The sequence below is a fragment of the Nycticebus coucang genome, chromosome X (genome assembly GCF_027406575.1).
Source record: "Nycticebus coucang isolate mNycCou1 chromosome X, mNycCou1.pri, whole genome shotgun sequence".
Lineage (NCBI taxonomy): Eukaryota > Metazoa > Chordata > Mammalia > Primates > Lorisidae > Nycticebus > Nycticebus coucang.
Genome location: NC_069804.1, coordinates 75,064,893 through 75,086,367, shown reverse-complemented (window position 1 = coordinate 75,086,367; position 21,475 = coordinate 75,064,893). Strand labels below are relative to the sequence as shown.

Below are 21,475 nucleotides of genomic sequence, written 5' to 3'. Positions count from 1 at the left end.
ATGGAAGTTAATGCATTTAAAGTATTTATTTTATTTTTTTTTTTTGAGACAGAGTCTCACTTTATCACCTTCGGTAGAGTGCTGTGGCTTCACAGCTCACAGCAACCTCAAACTCTTGGGCTTAAGCAGTTCTCTTGCCTCAGCCGCCCTGGCAGCTGGGACTACAGGCGCCCACCACAATGTCTGGTTATTTTTAGAGATGAGGTCTCGCCTGGCTCAGGCTGGTCTGGAACTCATGGGCTCCGTCACTCTACCCGCCTCGGCCTCCCAGAGTGCTAAGATTACAGCTGTGAGCCACCTCCTCACCTTGATTTAGAGTATTTTCATATTGAACACTTCGCCCATTGAACTTTCAATTGCATACAAATCCACATATGTATATGCAAACAGCCATGTTAATTGCACAAATAACTACATGGGTCCAATGGAGGCAGATTTTCAACTTTTCAAAAGAGGTAGGAAATGTGGATTTTTATATGAAATAAAAATTATTTATTTTCATCATTGATTCCACTTCATTTCTTTTTCATACACAGTGCTAATACAAACAAGAAATGTTAAAAGTCTCCAGTTAGTGGTTTAGTTGCCAGTTTGCCGTCTCTCCTGGGTTAGTGGCAACTGTTCTGTTTTTTACCTAGATTCATGATTTTCCCAGATGGTTCACAGACCTGCTAGTAGGGTGTTGCATCTAACTTTTTTTTTCTTTCTCTATTTATTTAATATTCTTTTACTTTTTAAAAAGTTTTAGATTAATATGAGGGTACAAATGTTTAGGTTACATTCTTTTCATTTTGTCTTTTTATTTGTTTTTAATTATTATTATTTTTTTTGAGACAAAGTCTTACTCTGTTGCCCTGGATAGAGTGTCATGTCATCATAGCTCACAGCAACCTCTAACCCTTGGGTTCAGGTGATTCTCTTGCCTCAACCTCCCAAGAAGCTGGGACTACAGGCACCAGCCACAACACCCAGCTAGTTCAGTTTTTATATTTTTAGTAGAGACAAGGTCTCACTCTTACTCAGGCTGGTCAGCTCCTGAGCTCAAGCAGTCCACCCACCTCAGCCTCCCAAAGTGCTCAGTTACAGGTGAGAGCCACCATGCCTGGCTTACATTGTTTTCATTTCTACGGTAAAGTTCAAGTTGCAGTTGAGCCCTTCATCTAGGGGATGTGCTGAACACCCTCACATTATGCACATTAGGTAAGATTCAGCCAATTGCCCTCCTTTCCCCCTCCCCCACTAGACCGTACTAGTCTTTTTTATTTCATGTGGACATGTAGTTATTTGTATATTGGTTTCATATTAGTATTAAGTACAGTGGACACTTTTTCCCCTCATTCCTGAAATACTTTACTAAGAAGAATGTGTTTCAACTCCATCCAGGTAAACAGAAAAGATGTAAAGTCTCCATCTCTTATGGCTGAAAAATATGGAACACTACAGAAATTTGCATGTCATCCTTGCTCAGGGGCCATGCTAATCTTTTTATGTATCATTCTAATTATAGTATATGTGCTGCCAAAGCAAGCACTACATCTAGCTTCTTAGACTTCCGCTTCTTGCTAACCCACATTTAGCATGTCTACTTTGGTGTTAATTCCTATCCTATCCAGTCACTCACACTGGATCTCTCTTCCCCTTACCATCATACCCAAGCAATGAAGAAATTCTTAATTAACCACTTTCAAAACACTCTCTTCACCACTTTTTTTTTTTTTTGAGACAGTCTCACTTTGTTGCCCTCGGTAGCATGCTATCACAGCTCACAGCAACCTCAAACTCTTGGGCTCAAATGATTCTCATACCTCAGCCTCCTGAATAGCTGGGATTTAGGCACTAGCCACAATGCCCAGCTATTTTTATTTTATTTTTTATTATTTTATTTTTTTTCCTTTTTTTATTTTTATTAAATCATAGCTGTGTTCATTAATATGATCATGGGGCACCATACACTTGGTTCATAGATCGTTTGACACATTTTCATCACACAAGTTAACATAGCTTTCATAGCATTTTCTTAGTTATTTTGCTGAGACCTTTACATTCCACATTTACTAGGATTCACATATACCCTTGTAAGATGCACTGCAGGTGTAATCCCCTTAATCCCCCTCCCTCCACCTCCCTCCCCCCTCTCTCCCCTCCCTTTTCCCCTTCTCCCTATTCTTAGGTTGTAACTGGGTTATAGCTTTCATGTGAAGTACCAGCTATTTTTAGAGATGAGGTCTCGCTGTGGCTCAGGCTGGTCTCCGACTCATGAGCTCAGGCGATCCACCCACCTCGGCCTCCCAGAGTATTTCTTCACCATCTCTATCTCTATTGCCACATGAACATAGGAGACAACCTTCCTGGTTTTGCCATTTATGAACTCTGTAATCATGGATGGGTTCTTTAACTCTTTTGTGCTTCAGTTTCCTCACTGTAAAATGCAGATAATATTAATATCTACCTCACAGGGTTGCCATGCAGTTTAAGTGAGTTAATACATGTAAATCACTTAGTACGGTATGGATTTTGGTAATATTATCCTCCGTCTCATGATTATTAGGTGGTTACTTCCTCTGAGTCAACTACCATGTATCTTTATCTGATTATCACACTTGTCTCACTGCATGGTAAAGTTTGTATATGGTGCTTTGAACTACTAGACAATTAGCTCCTTGGAGGTTTGGAGTATGTCTTACTCATTTTTTGAGTCCCATTACTTGGCACAATGCCAGGCACATGTAAGTTATCAATGTTTTTTGAGTAAGCAATGAAACCTGTTTGAGCCTCATTTTCCTCTTCCAATGAGTGGATTTTGAATAAGTGCTTCACCTCAAAGGTTAGTGGTGGGGGTCACTGGGAGCACAGATTTAAAAATGCTTTGGAAATTCTAAAGACTTACCGAGTTATTATGGATTAATGGTAGCATTTACACTGGGTCCACACTGGTATTTTGTAGTGTCTCTTTTTTAGTTTTTGGATGTAATCAGAGATCTTGTTAAAGGCTTAAATCCTTACCTTTGCAAGTCTCTTAATTTAATACGAACTTGTCTTATCCTGAGAAAGCTTCATGGAAGAGAAAATGTATATGAGGTATGATAATTAAGTTCACAAATTTGCCACCATGCACTTATGTTGGCAGCACTGTACAAACAGCTTGGTAAGGGTTCATAACCTTGCTATACCAGTTGTGTTCATATTGCCATGTGGCAGTATCTTGCTGAGTGGTGTGCATTGTTGCTGTTGAATGCTTTTGTGTGCCACTGCGGAAATGTCAGAGCTTGAATTAGAGCAGTGAACAAACATTAAATTTCTTGTTAAACTTGGTAAGAGTGGAAGTGAAATCAGGAACATGCTATTCCAAGTTTATGGGGTTAATGACATGAAGAAAATGGCAGTATACAAACAGATTAAATATTTTTCTGAGGGGAGAGAAAGTATCACTGATGAAGAGAGGTCGGGATGGCCAGTAATGAGCATAGCTGACAAAAATATTGCAAAAATTCACCAAATTGTGTGTCAAAATCGTCAGCTGACTATGAGAAGCATAGCAGAATAAGTAAACATTGATGTGGAAACAGAAAAATCTTAACTGAAATCCTGGCATGTGAAATGTGTGTGTAAAAAATGGTCCCAAAGGAGCTCATTGATAAACAAATCCAAAGAAGAGTAGAAGTTTATAAAGACGTTTTGGAGAGGCAAGATGGTGATTTGGGCTGTATTATCACTGGTATTGAAACAGATATACCAATATGATCCTGAAATAAAACGTCAAAGCTCACAATGGAAGTCATCCAATTCTCCACAACCAAAAATGTTTCATGAATCCAAATCAAGATTCAAAATGGGGTGGTGCCTGTAGTTCAATGGATAGGGCGATGGTCATATAAACCAAGGCTGGTGGGTTCAAACCCAGCCTGGACCAGCTAAACAACGACAACTGCAACTCCCCCTCCAAAAAAAAAAAAAAAACAATAGCTGGGCATTGTGGTAGGTGCCTGTAGTCCCAGCTACTTGGGAGGCTGAGGCAAAAGAACTGCTTAAGCACAAGAGTTTGAATTTGATGTGAGCTATGACGCCATGGCACTCTACTGAGGGCAACATAGTGAGACTGTCTCAAAAAAACAAAACAAAAAAAAAAGAGTCAAAATGATGTTTGAACTTCTTTTGATATCAAGAGGATTGTTTGTTATGAATTTGTACCATCTGGGCAAAATTAACCAAGTTTACTATTTGGAAGTGCTGAAAAGGCTACCTGAAAAAGTTAGATGAGAACGACCTGCATTTACGGCTCTCAATGCACCAGCTCACATGGCACTGTTTGAGGGAACTTTTAGCTAGTAAACTAATAACTGTGTTGGAACCCCTTCCCTATTCACCTGATCTGGCCCCCAATGACTTTTTTCTTTACACAAAGATAAAGGAAATATTGAAAAGAAGAAATTTTGATGACTTTGAGTATCAACAGTAATCCAACAACAAATTTCATTCTAGAAAGAGTTCAAAAATTGCTTTGAAGAGTGAACTGGGCACTTGTATCAGTGCATAGCTTCCCAAGGGTAGCACTTTGAAGGTGACCATGGTGATATTCAGCTATGAGATATGCAGCACTTTTCCTAGGATGAGTTCATGAACTTAATTATCAGACTTTGTATCATGTCAGAAAGCATCCTGTGAGTAGAAAATGCATATAATCTCATAATGGCTTCATGGGAGGAGAAAAATGTATTATCTGTAATCTCCTTAAGCTATGTGACTCAGAAAGTTTATCCTGAGTGCCCACAGATCAGAGAATTCAAGGCCTGTTTCCTCTGCATATGAACTTACAGTCTTCATTCGTTTCAGGAATCTTTCTGAACCTGTAATGACCTATAAACTTCACAAAGAGCTGGTCTCTGCTGCCAGTAAGTATTGTTACTCCTTAATGGTGGTGTTCTTGTTACTTAATAAGGTTTACAACAATAAGCATAGGAAACTGCTTGCAGGGAAGGGATTGATAGCAAAAACTTAGAGTCATATACACAGATTTTTCCTACTGCCAAATGAGAGTGATCCTGCTGCCTTACTCCAAAGTTGCATTACTTTTCAGAAATCTGTATTAGGTGAGTGGGTTAGAGAAAATGGCTAACTATAGGACTGTGGTGATATTAAGAGTTTACTGATTTATTGATTTTATTGCTTCTTCCATCAGTACAAGAGCATTGGCCACATAACCACGAAAATAGCAAAATAGCATCACAGTTGCTGTTTCAGCTTTCTTCAGTGGTTTGCCTTTTCAAATGCTTTTCAAATGTGTTATGATTCATTGCTCTTTCTGTTAGCATTAGTATCACATTTTCTAGATGAGAAAAATGACTGTTATGATGGAGGAGTACATGGGGGAAATAAGGCATATAGAATCACTCCAAAAGTTGGCATCTGAAGAAGCTTTAAAATTTTGGCTAAGGCTATTGTATGTATGCATGCCATTTCACGTGTCTATGTGACTCTCTCCTGCATCATGCTGTTTGTAGCACAGGAAAAAGATTCAGGGGTCTTTACCTCTTACTGTTTTTTTTTTGTTGTTTGTTTGTTTAGGCAAAGGATGTTTGGTCTTTACTTCTGGGCTTGATTTTTATAGGAAACTAGAGGCAGTAGTGCCCCTCTCAGTTGGACAAGTCACGTGTGTGCAATAGGTTTCCAGCTGGCAGTTTGTTCATGAGACTTCAGAAACAACCTCTTGTGTCCAGTGTTCTTTCTTCCTCTGATATAATCTCTCTTTTGTTCTCATCTTTTCTCTTCTTCTCTATTGTTTATTTCCCTCCTCCTTCTAGGGCTTTATATTTGTTCATTTCTCTCTCTTTCTCTTTCTCTCTCTGCCTTTTTTCTTTCTTTGTCTTTTTTTGTATGTCTCTCTTTGTCATTGTGTTTCTGTGCCTATTTATCTATCTCTTTCCATCTCTTTTGACTCTATCTGTGTCTGTGGTTGTTTTTCTCTACATCTGTGTGTGTGTGAGTGTGTGTGAGAATTTGTTCAAGCCTTTTGCCTAGAAAGCAAAACCATCTCACTGTTCTCTCTCAGAGTCTGATAATCTGGATTACCGGCTGGGAGCTATTCACTCCTTGGTATATAAGCTACCAGAAAAGAACCGAGAGATGCTGGAAATTCTCATACGACACTTGGTCAAGTAAGTAACTGATGGATTTTCAGAAACAGTTCCTATTAGAGAACTGGCTCCTGTGGTAAGACTATAGTGAAATTGCCTCTCAGTTCTTTCCGTCCCAACTCTCAACAGCTTCCTTGGTTGGCTAAGTGCTCTGTGAAGAAAGTAATTTTGCTTGACCTTTATATATGAGTGCTGTCTGGAAAGTATCCACCCATGTAATATGAAAAATAGAGATATACATGGCTAGATACTTTCCAGACAGCCCTCGTATGTCCTCTCAGTCATCATGTATCTGGGTTGTTTGCTGAAGTGTAACATGAAGGTAGAGTGGTCTAAATACAGGCTTTGCTGTCAGATAAACCTTGTTTTGAATCCTAGCTCTGCAACTCATTTATCTGTGGCTGACCTGTCTTAGTCTGTTCATATATATAGTGAGAACAGTCTTGCATACAATGCAGGAATGTTGTGTAGATTAGAATGAACACAGGGTCAAGTGCATGGCCCATAAGAGGCTCTTAAGAAATGGGAGTTGTAATTAAGATTCTAGTCATCTTCTTCCAAGAATGTGGTAGGCAGTTATATCCAGCAGCATTCCAGAGAGTAGGCCTGGTAAAGGCACTGAGATAGGTGGTTAAAATGGGCACATGTGCCCTTTGGTGATGCTTCCTTGGCAGAGGCTTTAATAAAGATGAATAAAGATGAATTTACTTAGCTCAAAAAAGGCAAAAAGTGCTACTCAGTAGCCTGAGGTGGGAGGATTTCTTTAGCTCAAGAGTTTGAAACCAGCCTTGGCAACATGGCAAGACCCCAAATTAAAAAAAAAAAAAAGGCAGAAGGCATTCCATCCATGAGTAAGCATACCAGGGTTCTGCTGTCATTTCTGTTAGTAGTGACCATAGTAAGGCATTCTTGAGGCTTTTCTCTGTGTGTTAAACTGTAAGGAAATGTCAAAATAAGCTTACAAAAACAACACATTTAAGTATGCATATACTATTCAGCAAACAAAACCATCAGTTTACTCCAGAAATGCATGATATATTTTAACCTCATTTGGGGAGAATGTCAAACACCCGAAACTGAGACCCTTGGTGGAAATAAGACCGCAGGCTAATAGCAAATCCTGAGTGATTTGCCCATGTACTTTTGGACCTCTGGTTTTCCAGTGATGTGCAATATCACGTAAATATGTTTCACCATTGATTATCTAAGACTATTTTTAAGTGAAAAGTAAATTTATTTCAGGTTAATGAGGGTATAAACAACCAGATCAAAATATTTGATTTTGTTAGGTAGAGTTTCTCTTGCAGTTATGTCCCTCACACAAAATGTGTGCCAAAAACCTCCACTCTGTGCCCATTCAGTGAGAGCACCCCAACTGCCTCCCTGCCTCCTCCCGTGTTACCCCTCCCCCCAATTTGAATTGAAATAAGTTTTTCTCCTCTGTGGGCATGAATTAGAAAATGACTTGAACCTGCCCTTAGGACATATGGGGGAACCTAAATATCAAAAATAACAAATAATATATTTGATTGTAACGTGGTGGGGATAGGATGGAAAACTCTTTAATTCAGAAGAATGGCACCTAATAAATGTAGTTTGTACTGAGGTGCTCTGTTTTAAATGTACCAAAAAAATAATAAATGTAGACCAAAACTTTTGAATAAGAGAATGTTGAGGAACAGAATATTCACACAATTTCAGTGTATTATCCATACGTTACTTTAAATAATTGCACATGGATTTCATTTTCCAGTTTTCTATTCGATTCCAAATGTCTTTGTCTCTATTTTTTTATTTTTTATAACTTTATGTATTTATTTATTCATTTTCCATGGTGTACATATACTACAATTTATTAATCCATTCGTGGGTCGATCCCCATCATGGTCTACTTCTTTTTTTTTTTATTGTTGGGGATTCATTGAGATTACAATAAACCAGGTTACACTGATTGCATTTGTTAGGTAAAGTCCCTCTTGCAAACATGTTTTGCCTCCAAAAGATATGGCACACACCAAGGGCCAACCCCCTCCCTCCTTCCCTCTTTCTGCTCTTCCTTTCCCCACCCCTTCCTCCTTCTTTCTCCCTCTGCTCTCCCCTTCCCCCACCCCCACCGTGACTTTAATTGTCATTAATTGTCCTCATGTCAAAATTGAGTACATAGGATTCATGGTTCTCCATTCTGGTGATGCTTTACTAAGAATAATGTCTTCCACTTCCATCCAGGTTAATACGAAGGATGTAAAGTCTCCATTTTTTAAATGGCTGAATAGTATTCCATGGTGTACATATACCACAGCTTGTTAATCCATTCCTGGGTTGGTGGGCATTTAGTCTGTTTCCACATTTTGGCGATTGTAAATTGAGCTGTGATAAACAGTCTAGTGCAAGTGTCCTTATGATAAAAGGATTTTTTTCCTTCTGGGTAGATGCCTAGTAATGGGATTGCAGGATCAAATGGGAGGTCTAGCCTGAGTTCTTTGATGGTTCTCCATACTGCCTTCCAAAAAGGTTGTACTAGTTTGCAGGCCCACCAGCAGTGTAAAAGTGTTCCCTTCTCTCCACATCCACACCAGCATCTGCAGTTTTGAGATTTTGTTATGTTGGCCATTCTCGCTAGCGTTAGATGGTGTCTCAGGGTGGTTTTGATTTGCATTTCTCTAATAGATAGGGATGATGAACATTTTTTCATATGTTTTTTAGCCATTTGTCTGTCTTCTTTAGAGAATGTTTTATTCATGACTCTTGTCCATTGATATATGGGACTGTTGGCTTTTTTCATATGGATTAATTTGACTTCTCTATAGATCCTAGTTATTAAGCTTTTGTCTGATTCAAAATATGCAAATATCCTTTCCCATTATATAGGTTGTCTATTTGCTTTGGTTGTTGTCTCTTTAGCTGTACAGAAGCTTTTCAGTTTAATGAAGTCCCATTTGTTTATTTTTATTGCTGTTGCAATTGCCATGGCAGTCTTCTTCATGAAGTCTTTCCCCAGGCCAATACCTTCCAGTGTTTTTCCTATGCTTTCTTGGAGGATTTTTATTGTTTCATGCCTTAAATTTAAGTCCTTTATCCATCTTGAATCAATTTTTGTGAGTGGGGAAAGGTGTGGGTCCAGTTTCAGTCTTTTACATGTGGATATCCAGTTCTCCCAACACCATTTATTGAATAGGGAGTCTTTCCCCCAAGGTATGTTCTTGTTTTTTTATCGAAGATTAGGTAGTTGTAAGATATTAGTTTCATTTCTTGGTTTTCAATTCGATTCCAAGTGTCTATGTCTCTATTTTTGTGCCATTACCATGCTGTCTTGAGCACTATGGCTTTGTAGTACAGACTAAAATCTGGTATGCTGATGCCCCTAGCTTTATTTTTATTACTAAGAACTGCCTTAGCTATACCGGTTTTTTTTCCGGTTCCATACAAAACACAGAATCATTTTTTTCCAAATCTTGAAAGTACGATATTGGTATTTTGATAGGAATGGCATTGAATAGGTAGATTGCTTTGGGAAATATAGACGTTTTAACAATGTTCATTCTTCCCATCCATGAGCATGGTATGTTCTTCCATTTATTAATATCCTCTGCTATTTCCTATCTGAGGATTTCATAATTTTCTTTATAGAGTTCCTTGAACTCCTTTGTTAGATATATTGCTAGCTATTTCATTTTCTTTGAAACTATGGTGAAGGGAGTTGTGTCCTTAATTAGCTTCTCATCTTGACGGTTATTGGCATATACAAAGTCTACTGACTTTTGGACATTGATTTTATATCCTGAGACATTACTGTATTTTTTCATAACTTCCAGGAGTCTTGTGGTTGAGTCTTTGGGATTCTCTAATTATAAGATCATGTCATCAGCAAAGGGAGAGTTTGACCTCCTCTGCTCCTATTTGGATGCCCTTTATTTCTTTGTCTTGCATAATGGTATTGACTAGAACTTCCAGCACTCTGTTGAATAGTAAGGGTGACAGAGGACAACCTTGTCTGGTTCCAGTTCTAAGAGGAAAAGCTTTCAGTTTTACTCCATTCATTAAAATTTTAGCTGTGGGTTTGTTATGAATAGCTTCAATCAGTTTCAGAAATGTGCCACGTATGCCTATACTCTTCAGTGTTCTAATTAGAAAAGGATGCTTGATTTTATGGAATGCTTTTTCTGCATCTATTCAGAGGATCATATGGTCTTTATTTTTGCCTCTGTTAATATGGTGGATAACGTTTATGGACTTGCATATGTTAAACCAGCTTTGCATCCCTAGCTGGGATGAACCCTACTTGATCATGATGTATGACTTTTTTGATGATAAGCTGTAATCTATTGGCTAGGATTTTGTTGAGAATTTTTGCGTCTATATTCATGAGTGAAATTGATCTGAAATTCTCCTTTTTATTTGGGTCTTTTCCTGGTTTTGGTATCAGGGTGATGTTTGCTTCATAGAACGTATTGGGGAAGTTTCCTTGCTCCTCATTTTTTTGGAATTATTTCTGCAGTACAGGAACAAGCTCTTCATTGAAGGTTTGATAGATTTCTGGTATGAAGCCATCTGGACCAGGGCATTTTTTGGTTGGAAGCTTTTTTATTGTTTCTTTAAGCTCATTGCTTGAAATTGGTCTGTTCAGAAGCTCTATTTCTTCCTGGCTAAGTCTAGGGAGGGTGTGATTCCAGATATTGATCCATTTCCCTCACATTGTCAAGTTTCTGGCCATAGAGTTTCTGGTAGTATTCAGAGATGATGTCTTGTATCTCTGTGGCATCAGTTGTTATTTCCCCTTTGTTATTTCTGATAGAGGTTACTAGAGATTTTACTTTTCTATTTCTACTTAGTCTGGTCAAAGGTTTATCTATTTTATTTATTTTTTTCAAACAACCAACTCCTTGTTTCATTAATTTTCTGAATGATTCTTTTGTTTTCAATTTCATTGATTTCTGATTTGATTTTTGGATATTTCTTTTCTTCTACTGTGTTTAGGCTTAGATTGTTCTTTTTTCAATTTCATAAGGTGGCTTGTGAGTTTGTTGATGTGCTCTCTTTCTGTTTTTCTAATGTAGGCATCTAAAGTGATAAATTTTCCTCTCAAAACTGCATTTGCAGTATCCCACAGGTTTTGGTAGCTTGTGTCTTCATTTTTGTTATTCTCCAGGAAGTTAATGATTTCCTGTTTTATTTTTTCCTGCACTCATCTATCATTCAACAGAAGGTTGTTTGATTTTTATGCCTTTGTGTGCTGTTGAATTTTTTTGTTAGAGTTGAGTTCCACCTTTAGTGCCTTATGGTATGAGAAGATACAAGGTAAAATTTCAGTTCTTTTTATTCTGTTGAGGTTTGTTTTGTGTCCTAAGATATGATCAATTTTGGAGAATGTTTTATGGGGTGATGAGAAAAATGTATATTCTTTACCTTTGGGATGGAGTGTTCTATATGCGTCTATCAAGCACAGTTGTTCTAGGGTCTCATTTAAATCTCTTATATCTTTGTTTAATTTCTGTATTCTTTTTTTATTATTAAATCACAGCTGTGTACATGATATTATCATGGGGCATCATTCACTAGCTTCACAGACCATTTGACACACTGGTCATCATAGCCTTCCTGGCATTCTCTCAGGTACTGTGCCAAGACACTTACATTCCACATTTACCAAGTTTCACATATACCCTTGTAAGATGCACCGCTGGTGTAATCCTACCAATCCCCTTCCATCTACCCAGCTCCCCTCTCCCTCCCCTCCCTTTCCCCCTTCACCCTATTCTTAGGTTGTAACCTGGCTTATAGCTTTCATTTGAAAACCCTAAATTAGTTTCATAGTAGGGCTGAGTACATTGGATACTTTTGCTTCAATTCTTGAGATACTTTACTAAGAAGAATATGTTCCAGCTCCATCCATGTAAATATGAAAGAGGTAAAGTCTCCATCTTTCTTTAAGGCTGCATAATATTCCATGGTGTACATATACCACAATTTATTAATCTATTCGTGCATCGATGGGCACTTGGGCTTTTTCCATGTCTTAACAATTATGAATAGGGCTGCAATAAACATTCTGGTACAAATATCTTTGTTAAGATGTGATTTTTGGTCTTCTGGGTATATGCCCAGTAGAGGGATTACAGGATTGAATGGCTGATCTATTTTTAGATCTCTAAGTGTTCTCCATATATCTTTCCAAAAGGAATGTATTAATTTGCATTCCCACCAGCAGTGTAGAAGTGTTCCCTTTTCTCCACATCCACGCCAACATCTCTGGTCTTGGGATTTTGTGATATAGGCTAGTCTCGCTGGAGTTAGATGATATCTCAAAGTAGTTTTGATTTGCATTTCTCTGATGATTAAAGATGATGAGCATTTTTTCATATGTCTGAAGTCCTCGTGCCTGTCTTCTTCAGAGAAGTTTCTCTTTAAATCCCTTGTCCACCCTGCAATGGGATCCCTTATTCTTTTCTTGCTAATGCGTTTGAGTTCTCTGTGGATTCTGGTTATTAAACCTTTGTCGGAGACATAACCTGCAAATATCTTCTCCCATTCTGAGGGCTGTTAGATTGCTTTACTTACTGTGTTCTTGGCTATGCAGAAGCTTTTTAGTTTGATCAAGTCCCAGTATTGTATTTTTGAAGCTGCCTCAATTGGCTGGGGGGTCCTCTTCATAAAATACTAGCCCAGACCAATTTCTTCAAGGGGTTTCCCTGCACTTCTCTCTAGTATTTTTATAGTTTCATGTCTTAAGTTTAAATCTTTAATCCAGTGAGAGTCTATCTTAGTTAATGGTGAAAGGTGTGGGTCCAGTTTCAGTCTTCTGCAGGTTGCCAGCCAGTTCACCCAGCACCATTTGTTAAATAGGGAATCTTTTCCCCACTGAATGTTTTTAATTGACTCGTCAAAGATTAAATAATGGTAAGTAGCTGGATTCATCTCTTGGTTCTCTATTCTGTTCCAGACATGTACTTTTTTTTTTAATTTAATTTAATTTTTTTTTTATTGTTGGTGATTCATTGAGGGTACAATAAGCCAGGTGACACTAATTGCAATTGTTAGGTAAAGTCCCTCTTGCAATCATGTCTTGCCCCCATAAAGTGTGACACACACCAAGGCCCCACCCCCCTCCCTCCGTCAGACATCTACTTTTCTGTTTTTGTGCCAGTACCAGGCTGTTTTGATCACTATCGTTTTGTGGTATAATCTGAGGTCTGGTAGCATGATTCCTCCTGCTTTGTTTTTATTTTGAGTAATGTTTTGGCTATTCGAGTTTTTTTCTGATTCCATACAACAAGAAGACATTTCAAATCTAAATATTTGTGCACCCAAATTAAGTGCTGTCAGGTTCTTAAAGCCGATCTTACTTAGTTTGAGCAATATGATATCCTATAACACCATAATTACGGGGGACTTAAACAATCCTGTCCCAGAGATGGACGTATCCTCTAAACAGAAATTAAACAAAGATATAAAGGACTTGATCAAGTCCCAGTAGTGTATTTTTGAAGCTGCTTCAATTGCCTGGGAGATCCTCCTCATAAAATACTTGCCCAGACCGATTTCTTCAAGGGTTTTCCCTGCACTCTCCTCTAGTATCTTTATAGTTTCATGTCTTAAGTTTAAATCTTTGATCCAGTGAGAGTCTATCTTAGTTATTGGTGAAAGGTCTGGGTCCAATTTCAGTCTTCTACAGGTTGCCAGCCAGTTCACTCAGCACCATTTGTTAAATCGGGAATCTTTTCCCCACTGAATGTTTTTAATTGGCTTGTCAAAGATTAAATAACGTAAGTAGCTGGATTCATCTCTTGGTTCTCTATTCTGTTCCAGACATCTACTCTCTGTTTTTGTGCCAATACCATGCTGTTTTGATCACTATAGATTTATAGTACAGTCTGAGGTCTGGTAGCGTGATTCCTCCTGCTTTGTTTTTATTTCTGAGTAATGTTTTTGCTATTTGAGTTTTTTTCTGATTCCATATAAGATGAAGTATTATGTTTTCAAGATTTTTAAAATATGACGATGGAGCTTTAATAGGGATTGCATTAAAATTATACATTGCCTTGGGTAGTATAGACATTTTAACAATGTTGATTCTTCCCAGCCATGAGCATGGTATATTTTTCCATTTGTTAACATCTTCAGCTATTTCTTTTCTTAAAGACTCATAGTTGTCTTTGTAGAGACCTTTTACGTCCTTTTTTTAGGTATACTCCCAAATATTTCATCTTCTTTGGCACTACTGTGAGAGGAATAGAGTCCTTCACTGTTTATTCAGCTTGGTTATTGTTGGTATATATAAAGGCTATAGATTTATGGGTGTTGATTTTGTAGCCTGAGACATTGCTATATTCCTTGATCACTTCTAAAAATTTTGTAGTAGAATCCCTGGTGTTTTCCAGGTATACTATCATATCATCTGTGAAGAGTGAAAGTTTGATCTCTTCTGACCCTATGTGGATACCCTTGATCGCCTTTTCTTCCCTAATTGCAATGGCTAAAACCTCCATTATAATGTTAAAGAGTAATGGAGACAATGGGCAACCTTGCCTGGTTCCTGATCTAAGTGGAAATGATTTCAGTTTAACTCCATTCAGAATGATATTGGCTGTGGGTTTGCTGTAGATGGCCTCTATTAGTTTAAGAATTGTCCTTTCTATACCAATTTTCTTAAGTGTTCTGATCATGAAGGGATGCTGGATATTATCAAAAGCTTTTTCTGCATCAATTGAGAGAATCATATGGTCTTTATTTTTTAGTTTGTTTATGTGCTTAATTACATTTATAGATTTACGTATATTGAACCAGCCTTGAGACCCTGGGATAAATCCGACTTGGTCATGGTGTATAATTTTTTTGATGTGTTGTTGGATTCTGTTCATTAGGATCTTATTGAGTACTTTTGCATCAATATTCATTAATGATATTGGACTATAATTTTGTTTTCTTGTTGGGTCTTTCCCTGGTTTGGGGATCAAGGTGATGTTTGCTTCATAGAATGTGTTGGGTAATATTCCTTCTTTTTCTATATTTTGGAAGAGATTTCGTATTATAGGTACTCGTTCTTTAAAGAGTTCTTTAAAGGTTTGGTAGAATTCTGATGTAAAGACATCTGGTCCTGGGCTTTTATTTTTAGGGAGATTTTGTATAGTGATGCTATTTCAGAACTTGATATAGGCCTGTTCAACATTTCCACTTCTTTCTGGCTAAGTCTTGGTAGGTGGCATACTTCTAGGTATTGGTCGATTTCTTTCAGATTTTTATATTTCTGAGAGGAGAGTTTCTTGTAGTATTCATTAAGGATTTTCTGAATTTCTGAGAGCTCTGTTGTTATTTCATCATTACCATTTCTGATAGATGAAATTAGAGATTTTACTCTTTTTTTCCTGGTTAGGTTGGCCAAAGGTTTATCTATTTTATTGATGTTTTCAGAAAACCACCTTTTGGATTTATTGATCTGTTGTATAATTCTTTTGTTTTCAATTTCATTTAATTCTGCTCTGATTTTGGTTATTTCTTTTCTTCTGCTGGGTTTGGGGTTGGAATGTTCTTTCTTCTCCAGTTGCTTGAGATGTCCCATTAAGTTATTAACGTCCTCTCTTTCTGTTTTCTTGAGGAAGGCTTGCAGTGCTATAAATTTTCCTCTTAGAACTGCCTTTGCAGTATTTCAGAGGTTCTGATAATTTGTGTCTTCATTGTTGATAATTTGTGTCTTCATTGTTGTTTTCTTCCAAAACTTTGGTGATTTACTTTTTAGTCTTGTCTATAACACATCTATCCTTCAGCAGAATTTTGTTTAGCTTCCATGTTTTTGTATGGGTATGCAGATTCCTGTTGTTATTGCATTCAACTTTTATTCCATGATGGTCAGAGAAGATGCCAGGAATAATTTCTACTTTTTTAAAGTTGGTGAGGTTAGATTTTTGGCCTAGGATGTGGTCGATTTTGGAGTATGTTCTGTGGTCTAATGAGAAGAATGTGTATTCAGTTTTTTTTGGATGAAATGTTCTATAGATGTCTGTTAAGTCAGATGTTGAATGGTTAAGTTTAAATATAAAATTTCTTTGCTTAGCTTCTTTTTGGAGTATCTATCCAGTACTGCTAAAGGGGTGTTAAAATGTCCAACTACTATGGACTGGAGGAAATCAAGTTGCTCATGTCTGTTACAGTTTCTCTTATAAATTAAGGTGCATTCTGGTGGGTGCATAAATATTAATACATGAAATCTTATCATATTGAGTATTACCTTTAACAAATATGAAGTGTCCTTCCTTATCCATCCTTATTTTGGTTTGTTTAAAGTCTATTGCGTCTGCAAATAGGATTACAATGCCTGCTTTTTTCTGCTTTCCATTTGCCTGGGGTATAGATGACCATCCCTTCACCTTGAATCTATGTTTGTCTTTTAATGTAAGATGAGATTCTTGTATGCAGCAGAGATCTGGCTTGAGTTTTTGTATCCAGTCAGCCAACCTGTTCCTCTTTAAAGGACAATTTAAACCATTCACATTAATTGAGAATATTGATAAGCCTTTCGAGAGTCCGGTGGACATTTTTAATCCTTTTGCAACTGTGGAAGTTGGAATTTGATCAGAATTTTGTGGGTGGGTTTACTTTTGTGATGGAGGGTTACACTGGTCTTTATGAAGGATAGGTCTGAGAATGTCCTGGAGAGCTGGTTTAGTTATGGCAAATTTCTTCAACATGTGAATGTCATTGAAGTATTTAATTTCTTCATCATAAATGAAACTCAGTTTAGCTGGGTGCAGGATCCTGGGTTGAAGGTTGTTTTGTTTTAGGAGATTAAAAGTCGATGACCATCTTCTTCTATCTTGAATGGTTTCAGCAGAGAGATCTGCAGTTATTTTAATATTCTTGCCCTTGTAGGTGATGGTTTTCTTTCTTCTGGCTGCTTTCAGAATTTTCTCCTTCATATTAAGTTTAGTGAAATTTATTATGATGTGTCTGGGGGATGTCTTATTTGAGTTAAGATGTACTGGAGTTCTGAAACTGTCTGCTATCTGAACTTCAGAATCTCTTGGCACATCTGGAAAGTTCTCCTTCATAATCTCATGGAGTTGAGACTCTGTGCTTGTGAAGCCACGTCATTGCTTTCAGGGATCCCTATTAGATGAGTATTGGTTTTCATCAAATTATCCCAGAGCTCTCTGAGAGAATGATCTGTTTTTGCCCTCTATGTCTTTCCTCTTTGAGAGTTTGGGAGCATTTGACAGCTTTGTCTTCAATGTCAGAAATCCTTTTTTCTGCTTACTCCATTCTGTTACTGAGGGATTCTACTGTGTTTTTCAGATCTTTGAGGTATGTAACTTGTTGTCTCCCTGTGTCAAAATCTTTGATTATTTGGTCTTTCAATTCATTGTATTCTTGAGATATCTTTTGGGTTACTGCTTGGAATTCTAATTTGATTTTATTTGCTAACCAGATTCTGAATTCGATTTCTGACATCTCAGCTATTTGTTTGTACATGAGATCTTGTGCTGTGTCTGCCCCATTGATCCTCAGGGGAGTTGATCTACTCTGATTATTCATATTGCCAGTGTTTTTCTGTTGATTTCACCTCATGATTTTTTTTCACCATTGCCTCTGGTCGTCCTAAGAGTTGGGGAGGTGTCTCTCCAATATTCGACCCCAGCAGGATCACTCTTTTGTTGCTGGATCTTTGTAGGGAGTGACCCTGTGTAGTTGCTCTGGGGCTGCCCCCACCAGGGAGTTCTGGTTGTGGAAGCAGCTCTGGAATGTGACACACACGGATCCAGCAATAGGGTGGGGGTTGGTACACACGGTTCTGGGATTGCCTGGCACCCAGTGACTTTGGCACATAGAGCCCAAGGCTCCAACAATCTCTGGCCAGGAGAAGGGCTTTGTGCAGAGGCAGGGAGGGCTCTGGAGGGCACGTGGCTACCAGAGTCCCTGGCCAGATGAGGGGGTCGGTGTGGAGGCAGGCAGGGTACAGGAAGGAGGATGTGAGGTTGCACGGCTCTCGCAGTTCATGTTCAGGGTGTGTGAAAGCACAGCGGGCGTGGTCACAGCTCGGGGGTCATGGTGTAGCTCTTTCCGAGGTCCAGGCGGGCGCTGGTCACGGTTGTGGCACAGCTCTTACGAAGGTCCAGGCGGGAGCCCATCGCGGTCATGGTGCAGCTGTTACGGAGGTCCGGGAGGGAGCCCGATGTCTTGTGTTTTTTAATCCAGTCACACAATCTATGCCTCTTCAGTAGGGAATTTAAGCCATTAACATTTATTGAGATAATTGATTAGTGTGGTAGTATTCTATTCATTTTATTTTGTGAGACTCCGTTGCTTAGTGTATCTTTTGCATCAGTGTGGAAGTTAGGTCCTTTTCTTTAATTTCTGAGTTCTTACTTTGCTGCTCATTCATTGTGATGGTCAGTGTGTAGAACAGGTTGAAGTATTTCCTGTAGAGCTGGTCTTGTTGTGGCAAAGTTCTTCAATGTTTGTGTATCAGTAAATGATTTGATTTCTCTGTCAATTTTAATGCTTAGCTTGGCAGGATATAGAATTCTGGGCTGGAAATTGTTCTGTTTAAGTAGATTAAAGGTAGATGACCATTGTCTTCTTGCTTAGAAAGTTTCATTAGAGAAGTCTGCATACACTCTGATGGTTTTGCCCCTGCAGGTCAACTGGCGCTTATTCCTGGCAGCACAAAGAATGTTTTCTTTTGTCTTGTCTTTGGACAGATTCATCACAAGGTGTCTTGGAGAAGCTCGGTTAGAATTGTGGTGACATGGGGTCCAATATCCCTCTGAAAGAAGTGTGTCAGAATCTTTGGTGATATTTGGGAAATTTTCATTTATAATATTCTCTAGTATGGCTTCTATTCCTCTGAGGCATTCTTCTTCCCCTTCTGGGATTCCTATAACTCGTATGTTGGAATGCTTCATAAAGTCCCATAATTCTGTTAGTGAATTTTCTGCTTTCTCTCTCTTCTTTTCTTCCTCTTTATCTATCTGAGTTATCTAAAGAACTTTGTCCTCTACTCTGAAATTCTTTCTTCTGCATGGTATGAACTGTTGCTAATACTTTCTATTGCATCTTTGTTCCCTATTGACTGCTTCAGTTCCTTCAGCTCTGCTATATCCTTTCTATATTCGTCATACCATTCATCTCTTATTTGATTCTGGTTTTAGATTTTTGGGTTTTTTTTTTTTTTTTGGTTATTTTCCACTTTATCAGCAGTTCCCTTCATTGCTTCCATCATTTCCTTCATTTTTTTTTATCACGTGTATTCTAAATTCTCTGTCATTCCTAATATTTCTTTATAGGTGAAATCCTCTCGGGTAGTGACCTCATGGTCTTTTGGAGGGGTTGTTGTGGACTGGTTCTTCATGTTGCCAGGAGTTATCTTCTGATTCTTCCTCATGAGTGATTTTTTTTTTATCTTTTTGCCCTAATTTTTATCTTTTGCCCTAATTTTCCTTTCACTCCCTCTTGCGCTTTCAGTTGCCATGCCATTTCATTTTGGTACAGGACCAGAAGGATGCGAATGTTGAAGAGCAAGAAGGGATAAAAGAAAGAAAAATGGAAAAGAAAGAATGAAAGAAAATTAAAAATAGAAAGGAGAGGGGGTGGGTAAAAGGGAATATTGACAAAGTGAAGAGACTCACAGAAAGAGGGAGACAGAGCAATCTAGGTGTACAGTAGGGTATTTTGATACAACCTTAAATAAAACCCCAACTTCTGGGGGTGCTGGGTTGGGTGGTTCCCTTGAGGTCAGCAGCTCTTTGATAGCCTGATCAGACTCAGTAGTCCACCTCCACCAAGTAGAGAGGAAAGACAAAAATGCTATAAATAAAACCAAAACAAGCAGACAGAAAACTTTGTGGGATAAAATTTGGTGAAAAACCAAATAATTGGGGTAGAAACACTAGCAATATTGAGCGTCTATTTATTTAAAAAGGCAGCAATGGGAAATTGTATTTAAACTAGAAAAATGGAGAAAGAAAAGTAAGAAAAAAAGAAAAGAAACATCTGTATGGAAAAGTTTGAAATTAAAAAACAAAACAACAACAACAAATAAACAAAAAAACAAACAAACTAACAAAACCCCCCAAAACAAAGCAGTATATATATCTATTGAATATTGTCTGGGCAGCAGGTGAAATTCTGGGGTATGAGATGTTATTCACAATGCTGATACGACTGGAGGCCTCCGGTGATTTCTCAAACCCCACAGAGTGGAGACCCAAAATCTCTCTTCAGCCCTCTTAAAAGGCACTTTAAACTTCTAAAGTTGGCTAAGCAGAAGCTTTCCCAGGAAAGTGCTTGTTGCTGGGATCACTGCTGAAGTGGCTATTTGCTTACCCAGTGTGCCAAAACCAGTCTCACTCTGCCCCTGAGGGTTAAGGCTGTAAGGCAGCTCAGTCCCTGCCTTTAGCCTGCTCAGTCACTAGATTACTAGCTCCCACCCGATCCTTGCTCTGTGACCCTGAGGGCAGAGCTTGCCAGGGCAGTTCTCTTCCAATGGCTCCCTGCGGCCCACAGCCGAGCACTATTAGCTCCGGCTGGCTCAGCGGCTCTGTCTGGGGCCCTAGACAACGCCCAAAGTTCTCCAAACTCCTGCCAAAAACTCTCCCCTAAGCAGTTCAACTGAGTGCCAAGTCCAAAACACAAAAACAGCTCACAGGTAAGGCCTTTCCAGTTTGCAGTCTCAGTGCTGCTGTACTTACAGCTACCGGTGGGATTAGACCAATTGAAAACACGCAACTACTTGACAGTTTTCCATTTTTTTTGTCCTCCTCTTGGGGTCCAGAAGTCTCTCACTGATTCCGTGTGTCCTCAAAGGGACAATTATAGGCAGATCCCACCGGCCAGAGATGCCTGGAGTCTTGTCTCCCCAGACTCACAGTGCCCAGTTTGAAGGAAGCTATTACTTGGCCGCCATCTTGCTCTCACTCCTTTGTCTCTATTTTTATGCCAGTACGATGCTGTCTTGAACACTGTGGCCTTTTAGTACAGCCTAAAATCTTGTACGCTGATGCCCTGGCTTTGTTTTTATGACTTAGAACTGACTTAGCTATATGGGTTATTTTCTGGTTACATACAAAATGCAGAATCATTTTTTCCAAGTCTTGAAAATAGGATGTTGGTATTTTAATAGGGATGGGTGTTGAATCCGTAGATTGCTCTGGGCAGTATAGACATTGTAACAGTGATGATTCTTCCCAGCCATGAACATGATATGATTTTCCATTTGTTAAAGTCCTCTCCTCTTTCCTTTCTTATGGTTTAATAATTTTATTTATAGAGGTCCTTTACCTCTTTTGTTAGGTATATTACTAGGTATTTCATTTTGTTCTGGGCTATGGTGAAGGGAGTTGTGTCCTTAATTAGCC

The 21,475-nt window shown here is 38.5% G+C and overlaps 1 protein-coding gene and 1 non-coding gene across 3 annotated transcripts in view; one reads left to right on the top strand and one right to left on the bottom strand.

Moving 5' to 3' along the window:
- The window catches only part of OPHN1 (oligophrenin 1), a 721,258-nt gene that overhangs the window by 571,979 nt on the left and 127,804 nt on the right, over positions 1-21,475 (top strand). For both annotated transcript variants that reach the window (XM_053579945.1, XM_053579942.1), the window contains exons 17-18: positions 4,831-4,889; positions 6,047-6,152. In XM_053579945.1, the coding sequence (XP_053435920.1) occupies positions 4,831-4,889; positions 6,047-6,152 (165 nt within the window). The remainder of the gene's footprint in view (positions 1-4,830; positions 4,890-6,046; positions 6,153-21,475) is intronic.
- LOC128578742 (U6 spliceosomal RNA) lies at positions 1,424-1,531 on the bottom strand. Its single transcript, XR_008377875.1, has one exon. It is a non-coding gene; the product is annotated as a U6 spliceosomal RNA (small nuclear RNA).